This window comes from Hemicordylus capensis, chromosome 2, assembly GCF_027244095.1.
Source record: "Hemicordylus capensis ecotype Gifberg chromosome 2, rHemCap1.1.pri, whole genome shotgun sequence".
Taxonomy (NCBI): domain Eukaryota; kingdom Metazoa; phylum Chordata; class Lepidosauria; order Squamata; family Cordylidae; genus Hemicordylus; species Hemicordylus capensis.
Window position 1 is genome coordinate 332,726,313 of NC_069658.1, and position 24,553 is coordinate 332,750,865.

The 24,553-nt window shown below is 43.7% G+C and overlaps 1 protein-coding gene across 1 annotated transcript in view; it reads left to right on the forward strand.

The window, feature by feature from the left end:
• LOC128343996 (serine protease inhibitor Kazal-type 5-like) overlaps positions 1 to 24,553 on the forward strand; it is a 226,428-nt gene that overhangs the window by 85,668 nt on the left and 116,207 nt on the right. The window contains exon 6 of the mRNA XM_053293435.1: positions 972 to 1,069. Within this exon, the coding sequence (XP_053149410.1) occupies positions 972 to 1,069 (98 nt within the window). The remainder of the gene's footprint in view (positions 1 to 971; positions 1,070 to 24,553) is intronic.

Genomic DNA, 24,553 nt, shown 5'->3' on the forward strand with positions numbered 1-24,553 from the left:
TTTAAAAACCATTCAGGCACCCTGATGGGTTTTAAAAGGTGCCAAAACAGTGTCAAATCAATTTGAATTTGAATCAATTTGAATTTAAATTGAATCAACCCTGTTTGGGACTGATTCAATTTGAATTCAAATTGGGCAGGTTCAATTTGAATTCAAATCGAATCGCAAAATTTGATTTGAACACATCCCTACTATGTGATAAATCTATATAATCAAGCCAATATAGGTAAGCTGAGATAGAGAATACCAGACCAAGTTACAGACCAAGGCACTGACAGGAGGCTAGTATAAATGTGGAAGAGCTGGCAGGAAGTGAAAAGGTGAAGGAAGACTGTGTAAAGGATGAAATGGAAGGCTGTAATTAAGACCATCATGGTAATCCAAGGCCTGGAACATGTGTAGCGGTGTACCTCCTTAAGGGGGCTTTCGAATATGCTGTGCTCTTGAAGTCCTACTTGCTTTGTTCTGATTTGGTGTCAGACTAAGAATGAGAGTGGGCATTGAAAGGACACGGCCAGATAAACAGGCTTTGGGTTCATTACATCAGGGGAGGTTTGCTATAATAAAGGCTGAGTACTCAAGGGCAGATATTCCAAGAAGAACAACAACACAATGGAGATTCCATTATGAAAGAGAATGGAACTAGGGACTAGTAGATATGCAAATAGCTCTTTCTTACTAATTGCCTATGTTATGAAGGCTGGGAATTATTGTAGGAAATCCAAAGCTGTGGATGTATCTATCATACAATCACGTTTATGGAAGGAGGCACATGCTTGATTCTACTAAGTTTTCAGAAATCTCAGCTTCCCTTACCCACCAGCTCTCCAACTTCCTTCATGGCAAACTATGATCTGGGATAGACCACTTGATTCAGAACTGAACGCCACACTGGTAATAATTTTGCCACCCAATTTTCAAATTCATCTCTGCAAGTATGCGGACTGGAAACTTTTTTTTTTTTTTTAAAGAAGGAAATGTGGCTTTGATGTGTGTAGCCAATCGGCTACAAGTCATTCTCCTGGTAATTATGGAAAACTGGCTCCAAGATGTACCCTAAAGCCTCTGTGTAAGTAACACTTATCCCTTCCTCCTGGTTCAGTCTCTTTGAAATTAGACATTGTGTTATGTTTATTATTTGTTTAAGATATAGTCTGCGGTTGCCTTTTCATAATTTATGGCTCTCAGCCAGGATTTGTTCAACCCATGTTATCAGTAGACACTCTTATCACAGACTGCTTTGCATGACATCTCTGAATTAGTCATAACTCAGCTATGCACGCCTGGGCCTTGTGCACTTTATCATGCATAATGCACAAGCAGAGTGCAAAATGCTTTGCAAAATGTAGGAGTCAATCAAATTCTCCTGGAGCCAGTTCTCAGGGAAGGAAAGAGAGAGAGAAGCAGAGACCTGACTGCACGGGAGGGAGGAGGAATTCCCTGCCCATGCCAGCTTGCCCCCAGAAAACAGGGAAGGAGACAGAGACTGGGCTATGCCAGGGAAAAGGGAAAATGTCTCTCCTCTTTTAGTGGTCTGGACTATCCCATTCCATTTGGCCTGCCTTGGGCGAAACCAGGTAGTAAAGGAGACTGAAACTAGGAGGTGGCTGGGGAGGGTGGCTGGGGAAGGCGAAACCTATTCTAATCCCCAGAATGTCATCAGACTCCATTTACAGGAGCCATGTGGTACCTGGATACATTAGCCCCTAGATTTAGGCCCCATTTAAACACAGAATTTACCTGTGCTGCGTTGCATAAACCTGACCTCATTTAAATTGAACCCTCTGCTGTTACATGTGCCATATTAGCAATTCAGGGATTTGTGGTTCAACGAGGCAAGAAATGGTGAATGGTAATAAGAAATGCAAGTGTTTCTCATTTGTTCACTGAAACAGGCATTGATCCTTTCACTCGTGTACACAGCTGTGGCACTATTTATGAATGACCTGTACCTTTAAATACTGGTGTGCAGCCATCTAAGAGCCCTGATTGGACCAGGGTTCCCAGGTGCATGTATAAGAGAGCTTACATGTTTGATAGTCTGGAGTGATATCAGTGTACCCATGACAAACATAATTGTCACATAAAGTGTGGAGCTGCTTTCAGCCAAACTCACTTCAGAGGGTTACAATGTGAGTGGCTAAACAAGAATTGTACAGCACTTTAGCCTTATACACACATTATGTTCAGTGCACATAGAAACAATGTACAGTGTATGCATGTACAGTTCTTCAGACATTGAGGCTATTCTCATGATGGCGGGAAAACGGGCTAAGAAAGCGCAGCCCAGTTTTCCCCCATCGTGAGAACCACTGGGTGAGCCCAGTGGTTCCCTGGTGGCTAGCCCACCTACCAACTGCCTACTGCTCACGCGGGGCATCCTGGGACTTTTGGGGGCCGGGTGGCCCCCAATCCCCACCATCCTTACTGGCTCGGTGACTGAGCCAGTAGTCGTGTGGGCGGCCAATCTGACCACCCAGGGCTAGCCTGGGGGTCTTGTGCAGGGAGAGCAGGCTAAGCCCACTCTCCCCGCTGAACCCGGTAAGGCTCTACACATGGATCGTGTGTTATGTTCCAGACACATACAGTAGTGCACATGCTATCTGTAACCTGCATTGTAGGAGGCAGGTTACTTTTATTACAATATGACGTTTTCTTACAATATGACAATGGGCTGCTTCACATGACCCTTCCCTGGCCCAAGATGGGCTGCCTGTTGTGACATCTTTCATAACATCCCCATGGTCTCCTGGTGGGTTGAGTAGACGTAGGGGGTTCTTCATCCAAATGGCAGCTTTACAAATACTCCAAAAACTAGCTTAAAGCCCACCACAAGAAAGGGAGATGCTGGAAGGGTATTGAGATGTCATGAAATATGTCACAATGAGCAGGCACTCGGCATGTCTCCCTTTAATTGTGTGGTCCAGAGGAGGGAAGCTAAACTCTTTTCCTGTGAGATCCAAGTCCTAATAAAATTCTAAGCCTCATGAAAACAGGGTCACAAAACCCTCTAGGACATATTTTCATGTTTGCATCTAGCAGCCACCTGTAACAGATGTCGTAGTTACGCACTGTCTTCCATGGAATTTATCATAGCATGAATCAGCTCTTGGGAAGCCGTTTCAGTTTGGAAAATTGTGCTGAAGACAGCGAAAAATAATATCCTTTGGCTGACAACCAGACTCGCTCTGCGTGGGTGCAACTGAGCCATTTTTGGAAGGGCGGTATAGAAATCGAATGAATAAATAATAAATAATAGAACAGTGCTGAGTCCCAGAGTACTGCTTCACACTGTAATGCAAGCAGAGAAAGGGGTGATTTTGGGGCTTCAGAGAGAAGGGGAGAGTGACAAAAATCACCCCTTTCCCTGCTTGCGCTACAGTGTGCAACAGTACTCTGGGACTCAGCACTGTTTTATTATTTATTATTTATTATTTCAATTTCTATACCGCCCTTCCAGAAATGGCTCAGTTGCACCCACTCAGAGCGAGTCTGGTTGTCAGCCAAAGGATATTATTTTTCGCTGTCTTCAGCACAATTTTCCAAACTGAAACGGCTTCGCAAGAGCTGATTCATGCTATGATAAATTCCATGGAAGACAGTGTGTAACTACGACATCTGTTACAGCTGGTTGCTAGGTGCAAACAATAGGCATTGTATTAAAATTAATGAATATGAATATTTTACTTCAACAAGTGTGATTACTTTCCTCCCTTAAGTATTGGGCTTGGAGTGGGTGTACACAATAGGCTTTTATTATCAAATTAGACAGTAAAAAAAATACTCCATCCCATACAATATATTATTTCAATTTTATCTCAATTATAAAGGTGAAATCCTAGCTGAGCAATGCATTGTTAATAGTATGGCTTTGGTTCAATTAAGTTAAACTCTCAACATTATTTATTTATTTGCTTACTTGCTGACTTATTTGTTTCATTTATTTTTCAAATTGGTATACCATCCCAAACTTCCATCTCTTCTGACTCTTTATCAATAAGCTCTTTCTCACAATCAGGGAGAGAAGGCTCTACACTGCAGGGGAGGAAGCCTTCAAACACTTACCTCCCCTACAGACAATCCTGGTCTTCTGGCTGGGTGAGTGGATTGCTTGCTCAGACATTTGCCAGCTGCTACTGGCAGCCGGGAGGTTTGGGGGCTGGGAGCCCCTGGAACTCCCACCACGAGTGTGCGGTGCCTTATGGGGAGGCTCCTGATGCAGGTCGAGAAGCTATTCATCTATAGGTGCCACATGGAGCTGTGCAACACCGACATACAATCAGTTAGCCAGGGTAAGAGAGTGCTCATGCCCTTAACAGCCTGGGCTCCCTACAGGGTTTGCTGCTGCGCTGCTGCTGGGAGCCACACAGGTTCTCATGTGCAGGCAAAACTGGGCTGGGCTTCCTTAACCCAGTTTTGCCTGCATGTGTGACTAGCCCCAATGTGAATAACCCCAATATCTGTGCCCTTTCCCTATGAAATAGTTAAGATTTTTCCATACACGTAGAAAGATGGATGTGGTATGCCCTGAAAATTGCTCCCCCCAATAACTGAGCTATATAAATCTGCTTGTTTTGCTGCTGGAAACCAACCACATCAATATGCATGACACCTGAGATTGTATTAATAAGCCAAGACAGATCCCTGCCCCTGAGAAATTACAATAGGGATGTGTACTAGGCCTGTGCAGGGGAGGAAAGGACAGATTCATATTATGGCAATGTAGGGCGAGACATGTGTACGCTGAGGGAACTTTACAGCATGGGCTAACCTGGGCATGGAAACGAGACAAAAGGGAAACAACAAGCTTCTAATGCAAAACGTTATACATTTATTGAATGACAATCAAAATATACATTCTCATTTGGGGAATCAGAAGAATAGGTACCTAACGGTAATTCTAACAAGCCAAATGGTTAACGTGGGGGATTTCAACAGACTTAACTTGTTCGCGTGTATAACAACACAGAAGAGCAACACATTCAGTTACGCTCATTGAAATGAATGGAACAACCATAGAGTTCTAAAAGATGTGACTCCTATAGAATATCCTTGTTAAACTAGCTGCTTAACATGGCAATGTTTCTAAGACAGGCCGGGAGTTAATTGACATGGGGAAGAACAAATCAGAAAAATAGATGGGTTAGAAAAGGAGGAGACAGACAAAATATATCAGTGCAATGAAGCTGTGTGTCAGGAGGCCTAAATTAACAGAGGCTGCATTCAGTGCAAAAAGTGCAGGGACAGGCTATACTTTGCAAGACAAAGAGCAAGAGAGGGATAGTCTCTCTGTTTCACAATAATTTAGGCAGACAATGAAAGAAGTCTGGATGGAGATTTTTTTAGAAGTCTACTGTGCTTCTGTTGCAAACAGGGAGAATGCATGGATGAATCTCCCTGCTACTGACCACTAATGTATAGGTCAAGGACAGACAAACCAAGGGGCTCCTGGGGATTAAAAGACAGAATAGAAAAAGGAACAGGATTGAAATCCCTGCTCCAAAGTAGGTGGATTTGGGAGGGGGCTATATCTACCTGTCTCACAGCTTAGCCTTGAGTTAGAGTGATGATATCGGAGATTCACCTGGTAAGGGAAAACTCTGGGCAGGTAATTCTTGGCTTACACAGAACTGAGGAGCCCAAATATAGTGATTTCAGATAGTGATTTTCAGCTCAAAGATTCTTGGCTTGAGAATAGAATTTTCCTTTAGGCCAGGGCTGCTCAACTTCAGCCCTCCTGAAGATGTTGGCCTACAATTCCTATAATCCCTGGCTAAAGAAAACCACATGACTCTGTGGTCGCCAGGAGTTGACACCGACTTCATGGCACAACTTTACTTTATTGACCACTGTGGCTGGGGATTATGGGAGATGTAGTCAAAAAACAGCTGCGGGGCCTAAGTTGAGCAGGCCTGCTTTAGGCAATAATGTCTTCCAATAGCTGGGCTAGTGTTTAAGATGAGCTGAATAGCCTAATTAAGGTGATTGTGATGCATATGAAGATCACCCTTTTGAGACTGATATTCTGGTCTTCTATGTGCACAGTACTTAAGTAGTGGGGAAATGGGTTTATACTTCAATGGGAAGATTGCTCTGTGGAGCCATTTTATTAGTGATTACCTTTCATTTTCTGAGGAATGTTCCATAGGATATGCATACCAAACCTGTTTAGTCTTCATGGAAGTTCTTCCCAAGTCATCCGTGTTACTCAGAGACTTATTCAGTCCATTTGTTCTTGAGATTCCTGAGGGGATATGGACACTGCTGTCAAATCTTCTCTCACCTTCTATTGCTAATCCCCACCTCCACCCCACGTTTGGTCTCTAGTAATGCCAACATGGACCTGAAAAAGTTCTGGTATTTCCTGGGAGACCCACAAGCATATAGTTTGGGCTGAAAGATGGGGTCAAGCCTAACATTTGAGTCGATCTGATCTGAACTGACAGTAAAATTGATAGATGTGGTATTATGCCCCCTTCAAGACTGTCAGATTGTGTCAAACACACACAATATCAAATTTAATTTGGATTTCCCATAGGGATCAATGGGGAAAATACAAAATTAATAACTCTGCAACAATTTGGAATAAAGTTATCAAACTTCTCATGGTCTTAGTAATAGCATTAAGTGTGTGGAGTTTGGAGGAGATTGTCCACTGGTTTTAAAAGAATTATTATTTTTAATTAAAAGGTTTTTTAAAAGTGCCTTTTATTTCAAAACATATACAGAACATGCAGCAACTGAAGCCCCCACTCTGGCTATTCAGTGTGCTTACTCTGGAAGAAAATACTTCTTACCTTCATATGAAAGGGATAGTAACTCACAAAGCTTTTCCACTCCATTCCTAAGTGATGAATTATTAACCATTATACACTTCTAGCTCCAGCTGTAACCCTAGTTTTGTATCATATGTAATGTCCAGAAAGCAAAGGATGGAGAAGAGTAGTTGAGCAGGAATAAAAAGGGAATTTTTCTCCCTCCTCAGTTGCAATGAGATTGGAAGGCAACAGATTCACATCATGAACCTGATGAATTGCTAATGACCAGTTTGATCTGTCACTCCAAAAATCTCCCCCCTTCTCCCCTCAGCATCTTCCAAAATTTGCAATATTTGTTTTGCTTCCAGAAGCGCTTAAACTATACTTTTTAATTCTGACAGTTCTGACAACTCAGACATAAATTCTGATATACTGAAAGCCTATTCTGAAATTTCTAACTCAACAGAAGCTAATTATAATCTTATCAAGTTAATTTCATCATGTACTGTAGGATCCCAGTCAAGTGGTAGACACAGGCACTATCGGGCAGCAAGCAGCGTCAAGGTCAGATGGACCCGTGTCTGCTCACCCAGTTCATAGGGGAGATGATGGCCACCAATGAACAGCCTTTCCAGGTGGTTGAGAACTCTGGCTTCTGCCAGATACTCCAGACGCTGGCTCTCAACTACATCATCAAGGACTACCTTCAGTTGGATGGTGGTTCCTTCCCTGTACAGGTGATGCACAGAACTCATGTCAGGAATGCTGAGTGCAGCATTGCCTGGCACCACCGTGCATTTCACCACTGATCTTTGGAACAGTGTGAGTGGAATGCATGTTGCTTTCCTGTCACTCACTGCTCACTGGTGGGGGCCAGAGAAAGAGGGGACATAAGAACATAAAAACAGCCCTGCTGGATCAGGCCCATGGCCCATCCAGTCCAGCATCCTGTTTCACACGGTGCCCACCAGATGCCACTGGGAGCCTACAGGCAGGAGCTGAGGCATTCCCTTTCTCTTGCTGTTACTCCCCTGCAACTGGTACTCAGAGGCATCCTGCCTCTGAGGCTGGAGGTGGTCTATAGCTCTCCGACTAGTAGCCGTTGATAGACCTCTCCTCCATGAAGTTATCCAAACCCCTCTTAAAGCCATCCAGGTTGTTGGGTGTCAGAGAATTCCGCCGGTTGATTATGCATTGTATGAAAAAGTACTTCCATTTCTTGGTCCTAAATTTCCTGGCATTCAATTTCATAGGATGACCCCTGGTTCTAGGGTTATGTGAGAGGGAGAAGAATTTATCTCTATCTACTTCCTCCACACCATGCATGATTTTATAGATCTCTATCATGTCTCCCCACAGTTGCCTTTTTTCTAAACTAAAAAGCCTCAGGTGTTGTAGTCTTGCCTCATAAGGAAAGTGCTCTAGGCCCCTGGTCATCTTGGTTGCCCTCTCCTGCACCTTTTCCCATTCTACAATGTCCTTTTTTTTAGATGTGGTGACCAGAATTGTACGCAGTACTCCAAGTGTGGCCACATCATAGTTTTGTACAAGGGCATTATATTAGTAGTTTTATTTTCAATCCCCTTCCTAATGATCTCTAGCATGGAATTGGACTTTTTCACAACAAGCTTTCCACCACGACCCCAAGATCCCTCTCCTTGTCAGTCTCTGATAGCTCAGATCCCATCAGCACATACTTGAAATTGGGGTTTTTCATCCCAATGTGCATCACTTTACACTTGCCAACACTGAACCACATTTGCCATTTGGTCGCCCACTCCCCGAGTTTGGAGAGATCCTTTTGGAGCGCCTCACAATCCGTTTGGGATTTCACTACCCTAAAGGGTTTGGTATCATCTTAAAATTTGGCCATCTCATTGCTTACCCCTGCTTCTAGATCATTTATGAATGAATCAAAAAGCACCAGTCCGAGTACACATCCCTGGGTATCCAGCTTTTCCCGCGCAGTTCGACTCAGGTGGGTCATCCTGCAAGTGGAGACAATGGATGTCAAGCACACCAAGGAGGAGTTGGCAGCTGTCATTGACTGCCAGACTGAGAAGTGGTTAGCCAGGTTGCCACACCTCAGCTGGTGGTTCATTATTATAGACAATGCCTCCAATGTCACCACTGCAGTAGAGCAGGTGTTTTGCTGTGAGAACATATGGTGTATGGCACACATGCTTCACTTTGCTGTGTCAGATGCCCTTGGCCTCAAGGAGACCAGGGCAGCCAAGGAACGGGCCCGCCCACCACTAGGTGCTGCTGCCACAGCTGCACTTGTGGAGAAGTCCCACAAGATTGCAGCCCATTTCCACTGGAGTGAGAGGTCCAGGCACATGTTCCGTGAGCGGCAGCGTGAGCATGGTCTCCCTCAGCATCTCATCCCTGGGGATGAAGAGAACCAGTGGAATTCTGCCCTCCTCTTGCTTCAGTGCCTGCTGGAGCAAGAGGTGGCTCTCAGTAACCTGGTGAGGAACGAGGGCTTGGGCATGTGTGACCTCTCTAACTCAGGGTGGAAGCTCATGTCCAAGATGGTGTCGGCACTCGAGCCCTTCCTGTTTGCCATGTAGAGCTTTTCTGTCAATGCCATTCCTCTGAGCCAGGCCCTACCCACTGAGCTTCTCCTGGAGAAGCTAATGGGTTAACTCCAAGCCTCACTCATCACTTGGTATGGCCAAGCACTGGTGGGCCAGCTTTGGTCTGTATTTGTCAGGCGGCTAGTTGGTAAGTTGGGTGACAGAGCGGAGTATGTCCTTTCTTGTCTCTGTGACCTATCAAGGGCAATGTTTTTCATGCTGGTGACTTGCCTGTGTGGAGGGGCCTCCTGGTCAAGAGAGTTAGAAGGGAGCAGGTCAGGAGGACCAAAGACAAGTAGGAGGGCAATGATGTGCCCCTTGTGCAGGCACAATCCACACCCAGCAGCAGTGTGGGCTTCCTCCCCCTACCTTCTTCCCATTCTAGCAGCGTAGCATCCCAGGTGCTGCTGCCAATGCAGCAGGCATTTCCTCCCGCTCGTTCTGCCCAGTGATTCTAGCAGTTGTGCCTTAGCACCTTGCCTGGGGTGCGGGAAGCTCAGCCAACCAGGCCCTGCATGAGTGCTGAGCAGTCTTCTGCCCAGTACCTGCAGGAGCCTATGGAGGAAGACCCTGAGATGGACCATGAGCAGTTCTGGGCAATCCACCAGCAAGTCTTGCCAGACCTGGTAGCAGTCGCTGTGTGCCTCCTCTCCTGCCTGCCAACTAGTGTTTAGAGTGAGCAGGTGTGCTCACATGCTGGTGACATGGTAACACCCCATCACTCCCGGCTGGATCCTAGCTTGGTTGAGCAGTTGGTCTTCCTCAAGGTCAACCTCCTGCTGCTGGGCCACCCTGAGCTAGAAGTTGAGCTGGGTGAGTGATTGGCCCATGGTTGATCCATGGTGTTGGTCACCTGCCCGCAGCTTCTTCCACTCAGCCCTGACTCTCCCCCACTCTTTCCAAATCCCTGCCATTTCATAACATGCCGCTAGTGCTGTGACATGACACAAATACACACCCACCCACTGGCAGCTCCCATGAAGCTGAACATCTGGTGCCCCTGGCCAGCAGCACTCGGGGGGGCTGTGGACACACAAACACTAGGCGGGGGAGGGGTCTCATTAAGTGCAGGGCTGTGTATATTTGTGAATTTGTGAATTTGTAAACATGTACATTTACAAATGTGTAGATAGGTGGCTTGGCGGAGAGGTTGTTGTGGGACTGTGTAAATCTGTTAATCTGACTGTAAATGTGTAAGTTAGCAGATGTGTAAATGTGTAGATAGTTGTGTGGAGGTTTGTTGTGTAGATAAGTGTGTAAATAACTGTACAGATGTGTGCATGCATATATATTTGTACAATAATGTATATCTTCCAATTTCTTTCCCCTCAGTTAGTTGTAGCATCGATACACACACACCAAACATGCATGCATTGCCAGGGATGAGTCAGTGGTCTGATGCTACCACGTATCTTAGAGCCTTGCTGTGCAGACTCTTAGCAAAGATGTGGTGGCCCTGCCAGTCTGAGGCAGATTTTCCTTTATTCTAGCATGCACAGAGAAAAGAGAAGACATCTCAAGGTGTGTTATTTTACATTTTTATTAAAGATCAAAAATGTGGGTTTCTAAAATTCCTTTGCATCTTTGGGATTTGTGTGTAAAGCAGGTTGGTTTTTTGCTGCTTTGCATGGTCTTAGGCTTGTGTAGCTGCAGGCTACTTGTTGTATTTAGTGTTATTTCCTTTCCTCCTGGTGTTCTTGGTTTGCTTTGCAGTTTTTGTCATGATGTTAGTCTCATGGAGTAGCAGGTCTGTCTCTGTTGTGATTTTTTGGTTGGCAGTTTGGTGGTCTCTCTTTAGTTGTGTCACACTCAATGTGTTGTTATGCAGCACAAATAGGGGCACAAAACCACCACCCAAACTCCAAAGCAGTCGTGCACTCGTGTGATTTTTAATGATTTTAAAAAGATATTTCAATTTTTATCATTTCTGCCATAGGGAATAATGGGGATTTGAGGTGGCCCCATTTCCCCCCTTGGGGAGTGTTCTAGGGCAGGGATTCTCAATGTTGGGTCCCCAGATGTTATTGGACTTCAACTCCCACAATCTCCAGCTCCAGTGGCCTTTGGTTGGGGATTATGGGAGTTGAAGTCCAATAACATCTGGGGACCCAACGTTGAGAATCCCTGCCTTAGGGGCTCTGCGTAGAGAATAATGGGCGTGCGCGCACACACACACACGGTTGCTATACTGGCAGCCAGCATTTTTTTTCCATAGCAACAGCTATTCCCCGCCCCATGCTACCCCAGGATAATACTGCCTCTGGAAGCAGTTATGGATATTCAAAATGGCATCTGTTAGGAAGTGGCTGTGCTTTGCAGCTACTGCTTCTACGAAGAGAGACAGTAGCAAAAATCAAGTTAAAAGTAAAAAATATGTCAGATTGCTCAAGAGTCACACAGCCCTTAGGGACACATTCTTGCAAGTGAGAAGAAAGGAGGGAGGGGAAAATCAGCAAAGATTCCAACCACTTTGCCCTCCCCCTGCAGTGATCTGTGGAAGAAGGAAGCCAGGCTGCCAGTTTCCAACCTCTTTGTGTCCCTGCAGGGTGCCTTCCACTGTTGAATATTTTGGAGAAACAGGGGTCTCCTGCATTATCCAAATATAAACAATAATATCATGTGTTGTTAAATACTTCTACTTGAATATCTACAATATTTATAAGTATACACTATTCCTGGGTGTAGACAATCATCTGATGAAAATGCTATGACTACACCTGCCATTCACTGTTAGAAGGACTAGCTGTCTTTAGTATTTTAACCCATATCACGATAGCACAGCTGAAGTAGCAGAGCTTCAACATATAAACAAGAAGAGTGCTCATAACTTCCAGCCACATGGATCTGAAGGAGAGATAAAGAAAAGAGTTAGTCATATTATCAGATATTTTATTTGCTGCTCATGAACTTATAGGATCCCTTGGAATAGATGGCATCTATTCATTTGAATGTGTCAGATCTTATTCCCTTGAGAAGTAGTGTGGTGTACTTGTTAGAGTGCTAGACTAGGACTGAGGAGACTTGGGTTCAAGTCCTTACTCAGCTGCACAGGTTTGTTGTGAAGATAAAGGGAGGTGATAACTTTGTACACTGCCTTGAGCTCCTCATAGGAAAGGTGATATAAACATTTCATCAAATACTTATAACTATGTCCACAAAAATTTCATTGCAGAAGACTTGTGATTCTGTTAGTATACCTTGACCTCTTTTATCTTGTTCATCATCAATTTTATTACAGCCGTTGGCCGGCAGAGATAGGAGTAACAAATATGCCCAATACAATGATCAATAAACAATGCTAAAACACAATAAAACAGAATACAATCACTCATAATAAATTACTTAAAAACAATAAACAGCTCTCGCAATTAAGCACTTAATAGGGACCTTAACCTGATGGCAATGTAGAAAAATTTAGCTACCATTGTTGTAATCCCGGGGCTTGAATCCGCGAGACAGTAAAATGTATAAAAGAGCTCACACCTTCCGGGAAATTTGAGTAACAGAGGGGAAATAAGTTCTTCTCTAGCATCCCGATATAAAGAGCAATATAGCAATGCATGGGTGACAGTTTCCAGGAGGCCAACGCCACGAGGGCAGAAAACCGTAGCAGGATGATCTTTAGCAAACCTCTGTTCCAAAAGAGAAGAGGACAACACATTAAACTGGGCCCGAGCAAATGAAACCCGAAATTTAGAAAAATGCTGCGTTGTTGAGTAATTAGCACCTCTATCTCCCCAAGATGGCAAAATCCCAAAATGTGAAGGGGAGCAAGTCCTATTGGCTAAAGACATAAGTTCCTGCCATTCAATATTGTGCAACCGGAGAAATAATATTTCCTTCACCTTATTATATTCCCAAGTAAGGAGTTCTGAAGGAGAAAGGCCCAGTTGCATAATTTTATTATTTACATATGTTAGCCAAGGGCTGGGATAGGAATCCACCCATAAATATTGGAAAAAAGAAAATTCCTGAATCTCTGAACAGAGTTTACTCCATCTAGCAAAAGCAAGCTCCCAGGCTTTACAGACAATAGAGAAAGACCCAGATTCCAAGCATAGAGCAGAATAAGGCATGCACCTAGGCACTGCAAAGATTGCTCTTAGAAAAATAGACTGTACTCTCTCCAGTTCAGCTGTTACTCCCTGGATCCATAGCGGGACTCCAAAAAGTAGTTGGGCCACAATCTTAGCATGAAATACCTGGAGTGCCATGGGAACAAACTGGCCCCCTTTAGAGTAATAAACTCGCAAAAAGGCACTAAGAGTATTGCAGGCTTTATGAATTGAAGACAGCCTGTGGGTTTTCCAATTAAGATTATATTGAAATTATATGCCTAAATATTTATAGTTGTAAACCTGCTCAATGTGGTTCTGAACAAACTAATGGGTCGATAATTGGATGGATCTGAATGGGAACCATTTTTGAATATGGGAACAACTATTGCTGTTTTCCATTGCTCTGGTACAACACCTGAACTATTAATAGATGTAAATAAATTAGCTAGAACTAAAGCCCACCATTCTATATTGGCTTTTAAATGGTTCAGGAAGAAGAAGATCAGGACCAGGAGCTTTTCCATTTTTAAGGCGTCCTATTAAATCCATTATTTCTGCAGGAGAAACAGGAGGCCAATGGGGCAACTCCCTAATCAGAGGGGGAACAAAGATCTGGCTAGGCTGGGCATCATTATAGACTGCAAAAAAGTGAGACTCTCACGATCTAGCCAGAATTCTACAAAGCATATTAACCCGGCCGGTTGCCGAAACCAATCTCCAAAAAGCGTGGCTATCTTTATCAGTAGTAGCCATAATAAGCTTGTTCCAGACATTTTGTAATGCTTGTTGTTTAGCATATTTAAGACTACTTTTGTATACCTTTTTAATCTGATAGTAGATTGGTGGGACTATTTGTTCTGTACCCAATCTATATTCTCTATAGATACTCAGCGTAATGCCCTGCAATGCAGATCAAACCAGTTATTAGCTGCTCTTTTACTATAGGCCTGTGAAGAATGTAGCTTACTACAATGTAGAAACTTTTGCATAAGGGCAGTTTCTAATTTTCCGTAAGCAAAAATTGTTTGAGGTCCCAGGTAAGCTTGCACAACGGAGTTAAATAAATCTCTACCTTCGGGAGAATAATAAAACCTGGAAATCTCATTTTCTACCTCCTTGGACCATTTTATTTTGCAGCTAAGATTGACAGAACTATCCTCAAAAGCACAGGGGAACAAATTACCCCTCCTTTCCTGAGGAAGATCTAAATAGATGTTCATAGGTAAATGATCACTAAAAATTTGCTCACCCACTTCAAAGGAGGATACATAGGGAAGGATAGATTTGGAAACCATAACATAGTCCACAACACTATTTCCCCGCGAGGAAAGAAACATATATTCCCCAGGAATAGCCAATGGTATAGTACTGTTTAAAATGGTCAACTCATGATCTTAGTTAAATAGAGCAATTGGGCTCCTGATGAGTTGATAAATTTATCTTTAGAATAACGGTTAGTGAGAGAAGCACCATCTATGCAATCTCCACGTTTTATCATCGGTACCACATCTGGAGTTAAAATCCCCCATAAGAATAACAGAAGCATGGGAGAAATTCAATAATGCTTCAGTTATATATATATCCAGCTGTTCCCAAATCGTAGTAGTGGAATTAAGTGATCGACTAGGAGGCAAACAAACATTGATCAATAACAAGTCTCCACTCCTAGCCTTGATCAAGATTGCCATAGCATAGGGGGGAAGGTCAGCTAATCGGATGTATTCTACGTTCAAGGCTAGCGATATACAACATACTAAGCTAGCCTTCAGCCTTCCCCTATTGGTATCTGAGTGGGCTTTCAGTGAGTAGATGGTATAGCCGCTGATACTGATCTCATTTTTTGTCTATGTCTCCTGAAACACTGGAATATCCCACTGTTGGATAAAAGTAATAAACTCTGCATCATTTCTCTTCCTGTTCCACCCGGCAATATTCCAACCAGGAATTTTCCAGGTCAACTGTTCACCGCTCACATAACAATTCTCTGACAGACAGGGAAGAGCTGTTTGATCGAAAACTCCAAAAATGAGGGACCCACACCATTTCCCGTTGTGGACTTTGCCACCAAGGTTTCCAACTCTGAGAAGCCTCCCACACTCCCTTCTAGTGGTGCATCCCCAGATGTAAAGTTCAGATACTTCGACTTGGCCAAGACCAACTGAGACTGTCATTGCTGCAAAAGAAGATTGGATACATTTACAGAACTTGCTGCAGTCTTTTCCAAAGGGAAAAGAAAATTTGTGATTTTAGTCTGTCTCATATGATGTAGGTCATCAATAGCCAAGCTGCTCGGGTGATCCTTCGAGCAGGAGAGATTAGACTTATCATTCTCCTGTAAATAAATAGATGAGATAATATTACTTGCGCTTTCCTCTGAAGAGATCTTCTTCCTTTGATTCCTGTTTTCTGTTAAAATAGCCTCAAGAGATTTTAACTTGGAAATGTTAGACCATAAACCATCCTTCAGGAGTGATCCTGCTATTAGTTCAATCTTATCTACTTCGCCCGGCAACTCCATTGGGCTGGTAGCATTAAGAGCTAACAGAGAGTTCTTAGAAATAGAATCATTAAGCACTTCCAAAGGTTGCAGGATATCGGAATCCAGAGACTTCAGTTCTTGTGAGTTAGGAACCAGACTAGACTGGGTGTCTGCCTGCATCGGCAAAGATAAATTCCCATGTATTTCAACTATATCACTCTCCTCCAAAAAGTATGGGGGTTGCAATCCATCGGATAGTCTGCCCACTTCTGAAACAGTGACAAACAAAGGATCGTTTGGTTCACTTGAGCCTAACAAGGTTGAACTGGGTACAGCAATAGTGTTCAATATAGGATCTGTACACCCAGTCTGAGTTTGATGATCTTTCTTAACTAAAGGGGAACTGCATGAGGATTTTCTCTTCTGTGGATTGCCAGTAGTCAGATTTGCTCGTGTGATCATGCATTTCCTCATGGACCCCAGATATAGTTCGATGAGGTCATCAGGAGTATTTGAAAGCTCCCCAATAACTCTCCTGGGAAATATCTCCCAGTTAGCTAGACAGTCCCGCATTCTGAGCAAAGATTGAGGAATTAGAGCATAGTCAAATCTAAGTAGCAGTTTGAACATATAAGATTTAATAGATTTGAGATTAGAGAATGAAATCAAATCAATTGCTTGAAAGGGAAAGCACAAAATCTGAGCTAATGAAGCTCTAATTTGTCCTTTTGTGTTCCAGCGCCGACGATTAGTGGAGTTATGACAAATGTCCAAAATAATATGGTTTGGATGATAAGTTGACTGAGAATTGCCACATTTGGTACGTGAGGGGTGATATCCAGAGGGGGACAAACAAACCTCCCCCTTGGGTGAAATAGAATACTCAGTTAACAACACGTGGTCAGAAGCTGGAATCTGCACTGCTGTTTGAGAATAAGCGTCAACAAGCTGTTTGCCTTCCTTTACTTGTAATGATTTGCTGTCTTCAGATCTACCCAATGAGGCTGAATTAGATAACTTTTTCAGATCCATGGCTAAGGAGTCCATCTGGGCTGTGATTTTAGAGAGACACTGGAATAAGTAAATCAATGTCTCCAGTATAGGTTTAGACATTTTAAATGGTATTTCCTCACTGATAGCAGGAGTGGGAGTTTCCTTAAATTGCTGGGAGATAAATTAGCTGGGTCATCCATAGAAAGTGAGAGTGGCTCACTCATCCCGCTCAAATTGTAATGAAAGCCGGGTAATTTATTACATACTTGACTCTGTTCACGGCAGACCCCTACTGGGCTATTCCTCGGGCTCTCAGGGATATAGTCATTCCCAGCGTTTTCAACATGCAAAGAGTCTGCAGACTGAGGTTGCAAAAGAGAGGAGTCACTCTTCGTTTGAGCAGCTGTGTCTACTGCGTAAAAAGGCTTAGAAACACAGACAGAGCTCAGAGCGGTTTTCTCAAAAAGCTTAGCTTTGTTAGTATGTTTCTTAGCCTGCTTCCTCCTCATTTCTTACTTGGCTGCAAACACTCCTTGCAGACGCTCCTCATTCACCCCTGCTAAAAACCGCTGAGTCAGGGGAGACAAATCTTGCAGTAATGTAATCTCAGTCCTCTGATAGTGAAAACATCTCCCAAAATTGACACAGCTTCAGAATACAAGCCAGACAACTCAATTAGGCTATAAGTCAAGGGCAAAAGTCTCAATTAAAAAAGAAAAACAGAAAATAAGATAAAAACAGGAGCTCAGAACTTGCGTGTTGCCTCCTCCTGTTCCTCCTTTCTCCCGGAAGTCTCCTTTTATCTTGTTTATCTTTGATATTTTGGGCCATTTCTACATCACAGGGCTTATTGTGGGAGAGGGCCTGCTTTGTAAATATTCTCAGTAAAATTGCATGAATACATTGATTTTTCATCCATATGTGCCTGAGCCTAGATGTGGTGTGGCTACAAACTGCTGTAAGAGAAGGCAGTAGATTGTCCATCCAGAATACTGGTCAGGAAAGTTATGAAATAAATATGAAACCGTTGGGATTGAAATAAACTGGTGGCCTTAATCCATCTTTTTAATTAAGTTGTGCCCATTATATTCATTAGATCCTGAGTGCTAGATTAGATTATATACAGTAGCAGCAGTATATCTCTCTTCACTCTTGAACAAAGAAGGTAACACCTCCAGTTGAGTCTGCCAAAGGCTAGTCCCCAAAGCCCTCACAGAAGGACAATAGCCTGAGGAACAGAATGCAATGGCTGGCTGTAGTTAAGATGAAGTTGTTTAATCTCAGCACTTAATAGCATCTTGCACTGGAGTCAGGCATTGAAATGAGGATGTCTGCTATGATAATAAGTCAGGCACGCCAAAGGAGCGTAAGATCAGGTCAAAGAAAGGTAAATGCATAGATAAAATAAAAGCTATGCAATGTGCTGTGCTATTGGATGGAACAGAGCAAACACTTAGTAGCAGAGGGCTTAAAAACCCAAGACATCATGGTTGCTTAGAGTTGAAAATAATATTTTCAAATATATAAAATCCACAAAGTTTCTGATTTTGCTATTCAAATGTTTGAAGGACATGCAGATGTGATGTTTGAATATGAAATTATAGACTCTGCAGAAGTTTTCTGAAATCATTGATTCTGCTGGACATTCAACTATGATCAGCGATCTAAGATCCAATCTATGGTGATGATCATTACTGAATGTCTAGTGGGGCACTGTCATGGTCACCTTAAGTGGCACAGCATTTGCTTGACTAACAAGCAGAAGGTTGCCAGTTCGAATCCCCGCTGGTACTATATCGGGTAGCAGCAATATAGGAAGATGCTGAAAGGCATCATCTCATACTACGCAGGAGGAGGCAATGGTAAATCCCTCCTGGATTCTACCAAAATAAAACCTCATGGCTCTGTGGGCACCAGGAGTTGACACCAACTCGATGGCACAACTTTACCTTTGCCACTCTTTAGTGGAGCACAGCACCTAGCCAACACTGGAGTCAGCACACAGTCATTTTACCAGCTTTCACAGGAGTACACACACCTCCCTCTCTCAACTTTTGGTGCCAAACCTAACATTGCCTGATCATGAGAATACACTCATTGTGTGAATTCAGTCATCGATATTCAGTGTTTAAAAGATGATGGAAGCTATGTTGTGAACCATAGTTTGGAACTGTCCAACTCTTCAGACCCACATGCCATATTTTTTCCTTTTCCTGTACACACACCACTATTTCATATTCCAATTTTTACTGAATCAGACCATATTGTCTTCTCTAAATGCCCCTCTCACTGGAAGGGGCATTTAGAGGGGCATATTGTCTTCTCTAAATGCCCCTCTCATTCCAGGGTGGTGACTACCCTGGAAAGAGCCTTTTCAGTTGTCTGATTATGGAACTACCTCTATGTATGTTTGCTTGGCATTTTGTTTTGTTTGTTTTGTTTTGATGGCTGTTTTCACTACTGTCTTATTAACTAGTCTAAGTCTTACCAGCTTCTGGACTTGCAATGGATGTCTCTCCTTTGTGGGCTGGCCTCAGAGTAATTCCCACCGGGTTACCTCACCCAAGTTGCAGTGGACAACTACTGCCTCTGCCTAGCCTCTCTCTGGAGGTCCTATGCTCAGCCCTCACTCTCTGCAGCCCTCATCCATGTCCAGCACCATTTTGAATATGGAGGGCCTCCAATGCTGCCCTGCTGGGCTCTACCCATCACCCAAACATTTATTATATCCCCATAAAAGACCTTCCCCTTCCTTCCCCTACCCCCATATTCTTGTGAAGACAGCCCTTCCCCACCTTCTTCGCAGTGGCTCTTGGCCGCTTCCCCTTGTTTCTGCCCAATTATTCTCTTGGGGTCTGGGTCAGGCATTCTAGCTGTGTCAGGTTCCCCAATACAACTTGGCTGCCATCATCAAGTGGCATTGGCCTGGTTTTGCCCCAATTGGTCAGGAGAGCGTTGGCCACGCCTGTTTGCCCTAGCATATGCGCCATCGTCTCTAGCTCTCTGCTTGGCTCCAGTTCCCACTTCTTGGTCCCTGCAGGTAACGGGGGATCCACATTGTCTATGCCTCAGTTCTATAGCCACTGTCCCACCTAGCTGACCTCTGATGCCTTCTATGTACCTAAACTTTTGGAGTTACAACTTTTAAACTATAGCTTTTAAACACAGACAGTTCCCTTTTAAGAATCTGAGAAACCTGAGAGCTGTTCCTTTGCGTATCCCTTTAATTCTTATTTAACTTTGTGTCCCTTGCCTGGGTGCCACAACAGAAAGGTCCCCCTGCCTGCATGTTCACTACCTGTGCCTCTGGTGGTGATAGGAGACAGACCAGGCATCTGTTGTTGATTTCAGGAGGTAGGCAGGATCATGTGGGAGGAGCAGTCCCTGAAGTATCCTGGTCCCCAAACCAGGCAATTTAGAGCATTCATAATAAAAGCCAGCACTTTCCAGTTCTTATCTCCTTCTGCTTCATGGATAAGTCTTGCCTCAATCTATTTTGCAGGATTCTCCAACTCGTTGACCATAAGGCACTTGCTGTACATAAAAACATGTCATTTTCATTATCTTTTCATTTCCATTCAGAAGCAGCATCCATTGATGTGGCTTTGTCATGTCTATGTTTAAAAGGCACAAGCTCTTTAGCTAGCTGTGGGAAGTTCCAAAAGCAGTTTCATAATCATAGGCACCCAAAAAAACTCAGTAATCAGCAATAATAGGGTGCGGTGATACCATATTCGGAGTCTTGCTTACACGTAGGTGGAATACATCTTGGTCTGCTGGCACTGCTATAATTATAATGATTGGTAGCTCAGATACTACCACAACTCAGACAGAAATAATTATTTTAAATGTTTCCATGGATAAAACACAAATAAAGTTGCAAGATAAAAACAGTAGAACATTTTCATTTGTCCCAGGGCCCTAAGGAGTGGAGGGATCACATTTAATGTTATACAGTAGGACACATTTTTTAAAAGTGGAGGTGGGGCAGAAGAACATTCAGTTCCTTTTCTTTTGGGGCCCATTGGTCACAACATTATTTGTTGAAGCCATGATCAGAGGTGAAGAGTCAAGGGCAGATCATATGATGTAGACGTGGTGAAAAAGAAGCATTAGCACTATGCAAAAGTTAACCAACATTTTTGCGTAAAAACATATCCTTTTCATGTTGGTCCGAATTGTTCTAGGCTAAGATGCCACATTGCTTCTATCTGTATCAAGGAGAGTGAGCTACTTGAAGTGGGTGTTGAGCTGATAACCATTATAATAACACTGGTAAACTAACCATGAGGGAGCAATGAAGACAGTCCTCTTGCAGGGCACTCTTTATCTTAGGGCTGGACCTGATCTGCATCCAAGTTTCCCCCTAGGATGGAAGTTTTCTGTTTCAAAAGCAAAAGGGACAGCTTCATGCCTTCTGGCTGGACTTTTCATTTCCTGGAGGAGTGAGAATCAGAGAAATATGAAGTTTTTACTTGCAGATCAAGAATGGGGGTATATGTTATACTACTAGTTTGAGCTGGTTAACAATTCATTCTCAGCAGTGACCTTTATCAGGTGCAGTGCATCATACATAAAATGCCCCTAATGCTCTTAGAGAATTGTACAATACATGAATGAAGCACAATCCCTTCTTAACCCCTGCAGGCGATCACCAGGGGTTTACACCAGGCCTGCTCAACTTAGGCCCCCCCCAGCTGTTTTTGGACTACGACTCCCATAATCCCTGGCTATTGACCACTGTGGCTGGGTATTATGGGAGTTGTAGTCCAAAAACAGCTGGAAGGGGCTAAGTTGAGCAGGCCTGGTTTACACCCTGAATGATGAGGTTTTGATTGTCCTTATCTAAGCTATGGATGCTGTTAGCAGTTATGAAATTAACTCAGCACTCTTACAAGTGAGTTGGTAGTCTCCTGAGGCAGCGAATCTTGTGCTTTCCCTAGATGTTGTACTGATTTTTGTCAGGAACAATTGTGTTTTCTACAAAGCTGTGTTATGCTAACCTCTGCAAACTGAGCAAAGAGGAACTTTTAAAGTGATGGTTCTCTTTTATTTAGCAAGGGAAGAGCAACTATCGCTATCCAACCCCAAGACAGCATCACGCCAGCAGCTGTTGCTAGTGTCTAGCCTGTGGTTAGTTTTTTGGGGTTTTTTTTCTTTTTTAGTTTGTGAGCCCTTTGGGGATAGGGAAGCATCTTTATTTGCAATTTATTTTTCTATGTTCGCCTTTGGGGATAGGGAAGCATCTTTTTTTTGCAATTTATTGGTCTATGTAAGCCATTTTGAGGACTTTTGTTGGAAAGCAGTATAAAAGTATTTGTAGTAATAGTAGTATTATGTCAGCCGCAAAGATGTCCCCCATCTAGACAACTGAGATGCTCATTTCTATGGTAGTGTTCTGTAGTGTATGAGGATATTCCCATGATCCACAGAAAGCAGGCTAAGGGAGCTTAGCCCGCTTTCTATGGATCATGGGAACCACCGGGCTCATGGGCAAGCCTGGTGCTCCCAAGGTGGCTAGCCCGCATAGAACACCCTCCCCTTAAATGAAGGTGCTCATGTGTTGAGGGTGCTCATTTGAGGGTGCTCATTTTGTTGCTCATGTGTTGCCGCGGCATGCAGCAACAGACAAGTAGACCCCTGATGCGTGCTTGTGCATGGCATCCTGGACCTTCCAGGGGCCACACAGCCCCTGATCCCCGCAGCTCCCGCCAGCTCCATGACAGAGGCGGCAGCTGTGTGGGAGGTAGATCCAGCCACCCAGCTATAAGCAGCTGCTCGTCTGCGGGGAGAGCAGACTAAGCCCGCTCTCCCCGCAGACCTGACAGAAGCTCTTCTCACAGATTGTGAGAAGAGCGTCTATATCTAGTTTCCCAACCCTTTTAGGGCCTCTTTGATTGCTAGCCTGCTTGTGATAGGGACTTTCTCTAACCTTAGTACTTAATATGGACTTACTGTTTCTAAATCCAAATAAAACAAACTGCCATTTTTCTAACCTCAATGCTTGTAGTTTGCATTTGCAACCTTAATTTTACTTTTTACTTTTGGAAACTGGAAAAAGAAGAGATAAATGCTGGCATCTTAGTATGCAGCAGCTTGTAGCTCCATCTCTAATATGGACTGTATTTATAATTACTCTCTAAATAGAAGTAAAAGAATGCTTACTATTTTCACTTCATAAATATATTGCACTATTTTATGTACTATGTTATACACAACACATTTCATGTTCTTAAACTATTAACAAACTTTAGCAGTAACAAACAAGGCAGTATTGTAATAATATAATTTCCCCCAAATTTTCCCTTCCACACCCCCACACATTCACAGACATGTCCCTATTTTAATTGGTGAAATGCAAAAAAGTATCTCCCATCTCTATTTATTCATTCAATTTCTTATACTGCCATTCCAAAATGGCTCAGAGTCTACACAGAGACTCTAACCCTTCTTGTACAGAAGATAGAGCAACACATACCTAGCCCAATCAGAGAATTAGTTAATTGATGACAGCACTGGTAAGGGCTTCAGAAGGAGGAGGGAGGCAGGGAGACTGACATTCAGCCTTTTCCCAAAGAGTGGATGCTTTCTGTCTTGGGCTGCAAGTCAGAGGACTCCAAGCAAAGGCTGATAACATAACATTGTCCCTGAAGAAGAGCATATGTTCAGATATGCTCTCTTAAACAAAAATAGTGTTTTAGCCCCTTCAGTTTTTCCCTCCTTCTTGGTAATTTTCTTCTTCCCCCTTTCCTTTTGTTTACATGCTGTGCTCCCAGCAGCTGAATCGCAGGAGGACCATGCTTGCAGCAGTTGTTTCTGCACACAGTTCCTTGTCAGCAACAGATGAGCCTGCAGAAGCTGTGTTTAAAGCCCAGCAAGGGCATGGCAAGCTTGGAGTGGGCCCTGAGGCAAGCTTTGCAGATGGCCTCCCCAGCCTTTGCCCCTCAGCAGTGGTGGGCAGTGCCTGTTGGCTGTGCTCAGCCTCAGCTCTGTGTCCGATGCTGTCCCGTGGAGCCAACGGAGCCTGATGATATCACTGCTGGCCCAGTAAGGCAGAGCTGTAAGGGGCTGCCTGTTTTCACTGGGATAGGGGCACCTCTGCTTGGTGAGCAGAGGCCTGCAGCCAGCAGAGTGGGGGCCAAACACAGCCATCAAGATGGCTAGAAGCCACAGGTATTCCAACAGGTATTGTGAAAGGGGGTGCCCAGTGCAGGGGTGCAAGAACTCTCAACCTAGGGGGCGGGGAAGATGGCAAGTGGCCCCCAGTCACCAGTGGCCCTGGGTCTCCTCTGCCCCGCTCAGTGGGAGCTATGCCACTGAAGCCCAGAATGATGCTAACTTTTGCATTTCCCTACACATTGCTCTGTGTCCGTCAAAAATTTCCTGCTTGCATCACTCTGGACCAGTAATGTTGCATATATTTCACTTATGACTGTTATGAATTGGATTGTGACAGAAGCCACCCTAAACTTAGGGTAGCCCGAATAAAGGGCAGTGGGTGGTTTTGTCTTTCTTTGAAGACTACTTTGAGTAGAATCTGGACAGATAGGAAGCAGTGTTCATAATCCTCCTGACAAACCAGACTTTGGAGTGGTTTGCCACAACTGCAGGTTGCTCCTGACCCTGTGTGGAAGGGACCCATGGTTTGAATGTGTGTTGGCAGTAATATGTGCTCATGGTCAAACA